This window comes from Benincasa hispida, chromosome 1, assembly GCF_027475165.1.
Source record: "Benincasa hispida cultivar pf3 chromosome 1, pf3_genome.v1.1, whole genome shotgun sequence".
Classification (NCBI taxonomy): Eukaryota; Viridiplantae; Streptophyta; class Magnoliopsida; order Cucurbitales; family Cucurbitaceae; genus Benincasa; species Benincasa hispida.
In genome coordinates, this window is record NC_143478.1 from 76,521,842 (window position 1) to 76,532,396 (window position 10,555).

The 10,555-nt window shown below is 35.9% G+C and overlaps 1 protein-coding gene and 1 non-coding gene across 6 annotated transcripts; both read left to right on the forward strand.

Moving 5' to 3' along the window:
• The first annotated feature begins 389 nt into the window (after nt 1–389).
• LOC120083199 (peroxisomal (S)-2-hydroxyacid oxidase GLO3-like) lies at nt 390–5,177 on the forward strand. 5 transcript variants are annotated; one of them, XM_039038850.2, is made up of 13 exons: nt 390–666; nt 874–962; nt 1,184–1,333; nt 1,413–1,537; nt 1,615–1,661; nt 1,744–1,821; nt 1,928–2,052; nt 2,462–2,525; nt 2,828–2,890; nt 3,165–3,234; nt 3,522–3,622; nt 4,060–4,164; nt 4,766–5,177. In XM_039038850.2, the coding sequence occupies exons 3-13, from the start codon at nt 1,191–1,193 to the stop codon at nt 4,943–4,945; spliced, it is 1,101 nt and encodes a 366-aa protein (XP_038894778.1). In that variant the 5' UTR covers nt 390–666; nt 874–962; nt 1,184–1,190; the 3' UTR covers nt 4,946–5,177. The 5 variants fall into 5 exon arrangements, with proteins under 5 accessions (XP_038894778.1, XP_038894801.1, XP_038894810.1 ...); XM_039038882.2 differs by having other exon boundaries at nt 516–666; nt 4,060–4,213; XM_039038856.2 differs by having other exon boundaries at nt 523–666; nt 880–962.
• Nucleotides 5,178–5,250, forward strand: TRNAR-ACG (transfer RNA arginine (anticodon ACG)). Its single transcript has one exon. It is a non-coding gene; the product is annotated as a tRNA-Arg (tRNA).
• The last annotated feature ends 5,305 nt before the right edge of the window (nt 5,251–10,555 follow it).

Consider the following 10,555-nt stretch of genomic DNA (forward strand, 5'->3'; position numbering starts at 1 on the left):
TCTTACTCTTGGATCAACGAACTCCCTTCACTGATAAATCTTAGGTCCTTCTAAGATAGAGAACTTCTTCTCTGAAGCTAAGTCTTAGGCTCCCCCTAAGATTGAGAATCCTTTCTCTGACAGCTATGGCTTAGGCTCCCCTAAGCCGTGATCATCTTCAAAGTGTTGCAATCAACGGATTAAGAACTTACACAACGGAATAAAGTGAACAACGAACAAGGACACAATGAAGAACTTACAAAGTAGAATAAAGTGAACGAACAAGGACACAACCAGTGTTTTGGGTTCTCCCTCCCAAGAACCAAGTTACAAAAGCTCGGGCCAATTCTTTAAAGTATCCAGTTGATTTTCTTTTGAGTTTTTAAAACCATACATTTGTTGATTCAGTTAAGGTAAATGAAAATGTCCTAAACCTTATAGCTATGCTACTTTGATTGATTTTGCTACGTGTACAACGGACCCAAAATGAAATATTAATCAACACAATAAATAAATAGATAACACCAAGGTCCAATGATTGATATTAAATAGATATGTATCATCTTACATTATGTCTCCCGGTAAACGCCCAGTTGAACATGTTTTTCTGTTCCTTATAAACAAAGTTGATTCACTGTTAGTGTTGTTCTAGTTCATCACTTCAATCGGCTTGTCGTTGCTATTTCTGTAAGTTTTTCTTTTCGCTGATCTACTTCTTTCTCAAGTTTGTTCTCATGAAGCTTACTTGACTTTATCAAATATCAACCCCAAGTTTAGTGGGTCTTTTTTTTTTTTTTTTTTTTTATAATGTCAAGAGAGTCACCTTCTAAGAGAATTATACATTAGGATGTTTGGTGTCATTAATTTTGCTAACCAATTCCTCTGTTTTAAAAGTTCCAGTGATGAATCTGGGCAATTTCATCTTCCCTTCATCAAGAAGTGGATCTTATATGGATTTAGAGAATATGGAAGTATTATGCAAGGTATTTGCTCTAGGGTTTTTGGCCAAAATAAGTAAGAAAGAGTTATAATTCAATGGTTGAACTGATTTGGGCAAGATCTTGTAACTATGATTTTTGAGTTTTCATTTCACTGCTAGGTATTGTACAGATCTTCATTTGGGCTGATATTTGTTTGAATGGATCTTCATGGTTACCAAAATCTCTAAAACAGTATTGTTCTCTTCTTGTCTCTATTTTATCAGTATTAAAATGTCAACTGAACCAGTGAATGTGGATGACTTCAAAGAATTGGCTAGGCAAGCACTTCCAAAAATGTATTACGATTACTATGCAGGAGGAGCTGAGGACCAGCACACACTTAGACAGAACATGCAAGCTTTCTATAGAATCATGTAAGTTTCTTTAAAGCTAGTTTGCGATTACTGTGAAAAGTGATACTATACGTTGTTCATAATTTTCAATTGTTTTCAGGATTCAACCTCGAATTCTTGTCGATGTGAGTAAAATCGATATGTCCACGACGATCTTGGGCTATCGTATCTCTGCACCTATCATGGTTGCTCCAACCGGTGCACATAAGTTGGCATACTACGAAGGTTAAAGTTTGGTGGATTGCTTAATTGAGATATGGCTTTCATTCCACTTTTTCTTGTTGATATTTGTGTTCTTTCAGGAGAGCTAGCCACAGCCAGGGCAGCAGCTGCTGCAAAAACTATAATGGTACCAATATGACTACAAACTGAACTAGAAGTTTTTTTTCTCATTCAATTTTGTGTTTGAATTTAGATGGTTTTGATTGTAGGTTCTATCCTATGCCTCCTCCTACTCAATGGAGGAAGTTGCCACTAGCTGCAATGCTATCCGTTTCTTTCAATTATATGTAAATGGCTCTACTTTAGCTCTTTAAATTTGACTTTTTCAATCTTTTCCTGTAGCAGGAATCCAATTGTTTGCAAGTTAATGGAGTTTTTTTGTTCTATAATAAGGTTTTCAAAAGGCGCGAGATCTCAACTCTGCTAGTACAGAGAGCTGAGAGATTTGGATACAAGGCCATTGTCCTGACTGCTGATACTCCTCGACTTGGTAGAAGGGAGGCTGACATAAAGAACAAGTAGCAATGCTTCACATCTTAGGGCGTGTTTGGAAGTGATTTTAGGAATAGTAATTTTAGTGGAAATAATTTGTTTTTAAGTAATTTTCATATTTTCATTGTATGTTTAGTTTTATGCTTCCAAAATTGATTTTGAACAGCTAAACACATGTTTGAGAGTTACTTTGAGCACGAGTGATTTAACTATGTCAAAATCGCTCTCAAACATGTAATTAGTTTCTTTCCTATCTATTGTGGTGTGTTCCTTTTGCTGGGTATAAAGTTCATCATGGTATGGGGAAAATCCATATTCCTGTATCGTAACTGTTAAGTCCTGAGATAGGATCTTTTCTTCCTTCATCTCACATCAAACTTGTAAACTGTACCTTGATTTTGTCTCATCTAATATGGTACTCGGATGAATTTGCAGGATGATTACGCCTCCACTGAAGAACCTTGAAGGCTTGTTGTCTGTTAAAATTGAAGTTGACTCTGTGAGTAATATTTAAATTCCCTATTTAGAATCATGAAAGTACCAGTTTTAATCAAACAAATTTTCAACCTCACTAATATCCATGTCATGATGTACAATTTGGTTGTATGCCCCTGCTATAAAGTTTAGGTATAGTTGCATGATTATATGGTTGTCTAGACTAATAATTTTGGTTATTCATACATCTGAATCCGACTTCGAGTTTAATTTGTTTATTTTTCAAACTTGTGCTACTCTTGGGTTTATTTTATAATGAACTTAACTCATGTTCTTATAATAAACTTAACTCGTGATCTCATGCAGGATAAAGGTTCGTTATTAGAGTCTTTTGTTAACGAGGCCTTTGACTCATCCCTTTGTTGGAAAGTAAGTCCAATAAACTGTTATGATGTCCATGGATAATATGTCTGCTTATGAAAATTTTATTAGATTTTGGTGGCTATCCCTCAAGTAACTCAATAACTTGACTATTTCTATGTTATACAAACTTCTCCAGACTACGAAAATAGATTATACAACATACAAAAAGCTCTAGTAATATCATCTCTATATGAATTTTTTACTACTAAAAAGTGTTGTTTTTGATGATTTTTATGTCCATGATTTTACTGGCTCAGTTATGATATTGTACCATCCACAGGATATAGCATGGCTGAAATCAATTACTAGTTTACCAGTTCTGGTAAAGGGAATTCTCACTCATGAAGATGGTAAGATTAGAAGAATTATGTCTTAAAGACATAAGAATCAAGAAATGCACTCTCTTTTCCCTAACAGATTAAATGTTTTGCAATAACATATCTTAACGTTAAATTCAAATGCTGCGAGTAAGACCATTTAATCTCGCAATTAAGTTTCGATTACGACCGAAGGAAAATGCATGATTATCTATCTTATCTGTACCCTTTTTCTTTTTTTGTCTTGATAAATCTGTATCTGGTTAGTGAGTCGTGTCATTGTCCATGAATATCCCTTTTTAATTCGTTAACAAATGCAGCAATTAAGGCTGTGGAAGTAGGTGTTGATGGAATTATTGTCTCCAATCATGGAGCCCGGCAACTAGATTTTTCTCCTCCCACCATTTCTGTCGTTGAAGAGGTAAATTTCTTGTGTTACTAATTTTATTATTAGCTAAAGATATCATACAAATTGGTACCTTGATTTCAGCATAAAATAATTGCATAGTACCTCTGTTCTCTCAAGGCTGAACCAAGTACCTGAATCTGCTCAATAGATGTTAAACAAACAACCTGCATCCAATTGTTCTTTCACAACTTTTACAATTCTGGTTGCTATCTCCTCTCCTTTATTTGCACATTCTTTCAAAATTGATGAATGTTCACAAGGGTGTCTTGTATGATGCATTTTCCATAGTAAGTGATATATGAGAGCAATATATCTCCTCTCCTTTATGTGCATTTTCTTCCAAATTTTACATGCTTGATTTTCCAATTACTATAATCGTTTAACTTGTCTTTTAAGTGATAAGAATGAGTTTCGGAAGAATGGTTTTTCAACAAGAAATCAAATTGCAGGTTGTTCATGCTGTCAAGGGTAAAGTTCCTGTGCTGTTAGATGGAGGTGTGCGGCGAGGAACAGATGTATTTAAGGCATTAGCCCTCGGAGCTCAGGCAGTCCTTGTAAGCTCTATTCCTCCAACTTTCAATGGGCCTCTTAGGCTATGTAATGGTAGAATCCATGTTTCTTACTTTCACTTTATACTTCTTCAGAAAGTAAAGTTTTGTTTTAATGTTTAACTTGTTCATGTAACTAAGATAAAGATGATACAGACAACGAAACCTCCATCCATCTCTACAATGATATGATAATGTCCACTTTTCACACTTTGCTTTTGGAATCACCAAAAGGACATTAAACCAATGAAGATAATTGCCCTAACTTATAAAAACCATGATCACTTCTATCTCTAACCAATGTAGGACGTTGTTTGCACATAACAATAGACTATCATTAAACTTACCTTAACCCATAAACTTATCATGGTAAAGTAAGAGGTTCTATGTTCAAACTCTTATAATATCATTTCTTCCACAACTAACATTGATTGCCACTTGTACAACCTTCTACAAAAAATTTGTAGCCTATAAATATAATTAAATTTACCATAACCCATAAACCTAAGCTTTTAGGTTGAGTGGTGATTTAACAAGTACGGTAGTCACGTAATTATATTAAGTATTTGATTATTTGATTGATTGCACTTGAACTGTGTTATTTCAGGTTGGGAGACCAGTTATATATGGGCTAGCTGCAAAGGGAGAAGAGGGAGTAAGAACAGTACTGGAAATGCTGAAGAATGAGTTAGAGATTAGTATGGCACTTTCTGGTTGTCCATGTATAAAGGACATTACTAGAAGCCATGTGAGGACACACTATGATAAGCTGCATTCAATGCTTTGATGCGTATTCCAAGTAATATGAGCAAGTAGCTACGTTTCTGATTTACGAAATGAAGAAAGGGCTGGGAGATGTGGATGTAACTTCAAATTCTGTTATGTTGTTCCAATAATGAGAAATTTCTATTTCTGGCTTTGTATTCTACAGATCCTGAAAGTTTGTCAGCTGAAAAAATGTGTAGGCCGGATAATTAACAAAATAAGACTAATTTGTCTTAAGCAATTGTCATGGCTACGACTCCATGGCCCAATGGATAAGGCGCTGGTCTACGGAACCAGAGATTCTGGGTTCGATCCCCAGTGGAGTCGGTTCTTTTTTATTTTTTTTCTTTTGGAAAAATCAACTTAAAACTAAAAACAATGACTAATTTCATGATTAATAGAAAGTATGGATTAAAATGAAATGAAACTGAGACTAAAATGATATTTTAACCTATTATATAATTAGATATTGTAGAATTTGATATTATATACAAGTTTATTTTAAGACTTTTAAAAGTTGGATTTTTTTAATACAATTTAAAATTTGAGGATTCAAATCTCTAATTTCAGTGGAGCTGATTCTATTTTATTTGGTTTTACTAAAATATTTTTTTATGCTCAGTAAAATAGAAAAAAGAATTATTGTTTTTTAAAATTAATTTTATTTTTATTTTTTATAAATCTTATATTTAGTCCTTCAACTTTTTTCATCAAAATTGGTCAACAATAATTCATGTGAGAAAACATGTTATGTGAATATACTTCCTAAAAATATAAAGAAAATGCAAAGAAATACTTTTTTTTGTTTTTCGAAAAATCAACACTAAATTAACACAAATGACTATTTTTAAGATTAATGGGAAGTAAACAGACTGCATTCGAATACTTAAAATTATATGAATTAAAATGAAATGAAATATTCTTTTTAAGTCACATATTTGCTAATCATAAAATTGAAATGGTAGGATTCATTAGATATAATAAACTCACATTTATATTTAATAGATTAGTACCCAATTATTTTTTTAAAAAAATGAATATGTATATATCAAAACGAAAATTTATAGACTTATTAGACACAAATTTTAACCTTTAAAAACTTATTAAATACAAAATTAAAGTTGAAAGTTGAGTGATGGATTTATTCGATACATTTAAGGTCAAATGTACACAATTTTGTAATTTAAACTATGCTATATAGTTTCAGAAAAAGTATCCGAAATGCCAAAAAAGTGGAAAAATTATACGGATGACCCAATTTTTGGGTCCAAAATGTCAAATGACCAATTTTTAAAAAATAATGTCAATTGACCTTCTGCTTACGTCATCATGGGATGAGATTACAAAAATGCCCCTCTAATCTATACAAGTGTGCTCAAACTCAACGGTCGTCCCACTCCACTCAAAATTAGGGAAAATTGTACGTGCAAGTGTCGTTCATCTCGCTCTGCAAAACCATCGTCCATCTACTACCGTAATCGAAGTTCTGTACTAGGTTAGTGAATTTAATTTTTGTCTTCCATGTTGTATTGCGTCTGTTTAGGTTGGTTTCGTTTGATCAGTCGTCACATTCATAACTAGTTTCACGTCAGTTTTTTATTGTGGGTTTCGATGTGTTTTGCATTGGTTGAGGACAAAGAAGATATAGTTAGATGACAAGTTAGTGGACGAGTTTTGTGAGAGCGAGATGAGCGAAAGCGAGATGGGCGAGAGCGAGATGAGCGAAAACGAGATGGGCAAGAGCGAGATGTGCGAGAGTGAGACTAGCAAGAGATAACAAGAGCGAGATTAGCGAGAGTGAGATCAGCGAGAGATAGCGAGAACTAGCGAGATTAGCAAGATTAGTGAGATTAGCAAGACTTTAACAATATATTTTGTTAGTGATTTTTTAGTACAAACCTGTTAACTGATAAATTGAATATTCATACAATGCAGGAGTAATTTAAGATGTCAAAATATTTGAAAATTCGTGAAGCTGATAGGTTTTCTGGGCAAGTAACTTGCCTGGCCCACGTTGCCAATGCCAACAAGATTATAAAGTAGAAGCTTACTGGAAGGCAGTTAGAGATGTTCAAGAAAATAGTTTTTGGTCGCTTTCTAGATATTGAATTTGTATTCAACAACCCTCTAATCCATCATATGTTATTGAGGGAAGTGAAGAAGTCAGGAATGGACTCAATTAGTTTCTTTGTCAGAGGAAAGGTCGTCGCATTTTCGAAGGACAACTTTTTTTTATCACTGGTTTGTGGTGGTCTCCTACGCGAGTTGAACGGAGTGAGGAGTCCTCACAAGAACTTTTTACGAGGTACTATGGTAGTCGGTCGACCTCAGACACATTCCACTTGAATTTGCTTGAAGAAGAATACAAAAAATTGGTATTTGAAAATGATAATGATGCTATGAAAATTACCCTAGTATATTACATAGAGGTTGCACTGATGGGTAAAAACAAGCAAAAGAATGTTGTAGATCGTACTCTATTTGACGATGTTGAGGACATAGACTACTACAACAATCTTGATTGGGGTACAATTATTTGGTAGAGGACACTTGATGCTCTAAAGACCGCACTTAAGGACAAGGTTGGTTTATACAAGGAGAGGGTGAGGGGAAATAAAAATTATGTTGAGAAGTACTTGCTCCGTGGATTTCCCCAAGCATTCCAGGTAGATGTTCCTTAACTTAACTTTATCTTTGGTTTAACATTAACATAGTTATAAATTTGAGTTGTTTGGATTTAGGTATGGATGTACGAGATCCTTTCGTCAATAGCAGGGAACGTTGCCACTCGAAAGAGCAAGGTAGCCATTCCTCGTATATTACAGTGGTCATGCTCCCACTCGATGTCATTCAAAGCACTCGAGAGAGACATTTTTTAGTCTCAAAATGTAAGTGTAATCTATGTAGCTACAGTATGTTTATTCGGTAGTTAAATGTACACTAACCATCTTACTGGGTTCCTTAATACAGACAAAAGTCAAAGAAGGTCTTGTCATATCCGATACTGAGAAGAAGTTTCGGGACGCCCCAATTGATAGACGAGCCGTAAGATAAGCACACTCCGACACCAAGAGTTCAGGGAGCTCTAGTAGTTCAAATAGTGAAAGTAGTTCAGATAATAATAGTTCAAAAGGTGGGGAAGGTGAACAGTAGGGTAATTCAGAAGGTGGAGTGAAGGATGATGAATCTGATGGGGACCAAAACATCCACCAGCCTACTTACACCCCCAGTGAAGATATGTTTCATGATGTGCTGGTGGGTGGTGATGTACGTCCTGAGCCTGAGAAGGAGTGTTCTGTACCGGAGGTTTCGGGCCATGGGGAGGGAGGCAATCTTGATCCTGGTGTATATGCGTACTACGGAACATTGACAACTCAATATCGAGCTTAGATGCCCGTGTATCGAACCTAGAGACAGACACGAGAGACATGAAAGTACAATTGTCAACTATTTTGTCTCTATTACAGTCTATGAAAGGTTCCACGGTGTTTAAGGCGACGAGGTCTCCCACTCCACAGACAGACCATGATGCCACTATGTCCTCTATCCCCACTGTACGTAGGTCACCTACCCCACCTGTATGTAGGTCACCAACCCCACCTCCACCTAAGTCACCTACCTCACTTCCACTAAAGTCACCAATCCCACCTCCACTTTCATCTGTACAGCTTGATATCACGACCTCCTCAAACACCCTACATCTCGATTCACAGGTATGATCATTATGTGATTCGAAAATTTCTTTCTTCATATTTGTTATTCAACATGTTCAGCATTTTGTTATATTTCTGTAGGTTATGGTCAAGAGTAGAATAACAACACATAAGAGGAAGGTCGTTGATAAGTACACACCTCCCGTTGAACCAAAAAAGAAAATAATAAAAGAGAAGGAAGTTAAGGTTCAACTTCCTTTGGATCGTCCAAATATTAAGTACCCCCTCCCTGGGGTACCTACGATACAGTTTAAAATGACGATCCAATACTCCTTGGAGCATGAGGTTCCAGCAGCTATATTGAAGGAAATGGTGAACTGGATTGCCGATAAGAATACGAACAACGAGGTTCGAGAAAATGCAGTTCGACCATTATCCAAAACCTTTTTCCAGGATGAGAACTCGAACGTGTTCCAACAAGCACATTATGGGTAGCTGTCGATATTCTTTGGTCAATGAATTGAAACACTTTGCACTATTGGACGTCATGTTATCGTATCTTCGTTTTGTTTGGTAAATATGCCCCCATCTTTCAAGACCAATATCCTCCAAGTATTTTGATACTGCACCATTTCGAAAAGTACGTAGTTGGTCCCAGTGTGCTTGGAACTCTGACATGCGAAATGCCCTGGTTGCATTCTTGAACATCCCAACAATCGTGTTGTCCTTAAAGTTGGAAAGAATATCATTTTCTAGGTGGTAGGTGCATAATTCATGAAATGCTGTGGGAAAAACTTCACAAATGGCATTGCCAATAGATACTGCTCGATCGGACACAAACACAAGTTAGAAGGCTCTCCAATGGCACACTTCAAGTTGGACATAAACCACTTTCAAGCTCGATCAGTTTCATTGTCCACTATGGCATATGCTAGTGGGTAAACTTAGTTGTTGCCATCCATGGAGATGCCGACCAATATGGTCCCTTTGTATTTTCCTTTCAGATGCGATCCATCAACAATTATCCAGGCCAACAACTTGAAAAACTCTAATAAAAGGTCCTAATTCCATAAACATATACTTGAAATGGACATCATTTTCAAGTTCGATTTCAAACCTTGTACCTAGATTCTCCATCTTTAATGTTTCACCATATGTATGTAAAACAGCGTACGACTCTTCTAGAGTACCCCTGGCGAGAGCATAAGCAGTTTCCCTTGCATGCCACGCCTTATCGTAACTTATGTTTACGCTGTACTCTTTCTTTATATCCTCGACGATATGACGAGGTTTATAAACACGTTTTATGCTTGTAAACTTGTCTTTGATTAGTTCACCAACTACCGCAGTCGTTGCTTGTCTATGGTCATGATTTAAAATTCCAATAGAACATGTGTGCGACCGCATATACTTCGTGATCTTAAATATGTCACACCCTGGAATTTTAACTGCACGAAGGCTCCACTTACAATTATCCTTTATACATTTAACAGTAAACAAAGACGTAGTTGACTTCCTTACCTTATATTCAAAATTATTGTTTATGCACAGAATAGACAATCTCATTTTTTAATAACTCTTACTCAAAAAATTTGACCAACTTCAACATCTGTCTCGGATGAAGAGGTGCCAATCATAATCAATTCCTCTCTACGACATGAAGACATGGAATTCAATCCTTCTGATCTCTCAGTAACAGCCACTACAGGTCTATGCACCTCTGAAGGACCACAATCCATAAAATTCAAGCCTGCTGATCTCAATCCATAAAATTTAATCCTACTGATCTCTCATTATCGACCATGAAAGGATCACGTTCTTCTGAATGACCACAATCCATAAAATTCAAGCCTGCTGATCTCTCATTACTAGGCACAGGTCTGTTACATTAAGTCCACTGCACGAATTCTGTCATTGTCTATTGATAATGTTGATGGTTGAGTATTCATAAACAATGGAATATCATTCTCTTCTCGATT

Bases quoted from the DNA above. Each gene is read 5' to 3' on its own strand.
- LOC120083199 (XM_039038850.2), top strand. From the start codon at position 1,191: ATGTCAACTGAACCAGTGAATGTGGATGACTTCAAAGAATTGGCTAGG. The intron at 1,538-1,614 runs GTTAAAGTTTGG...GTGTTCTTTCAG, and splicing joins TAAGTTGGCATACTACGAAG to GAGAGCTAGCCACAGCCAGG. The intron at 2,891-3,164 runs GTAAGTCCAATA...TACCATCCACAG, and splicing joins ACTCATCCCTTTGTTGGAAA to GATATAGCATGGCTGAAATC.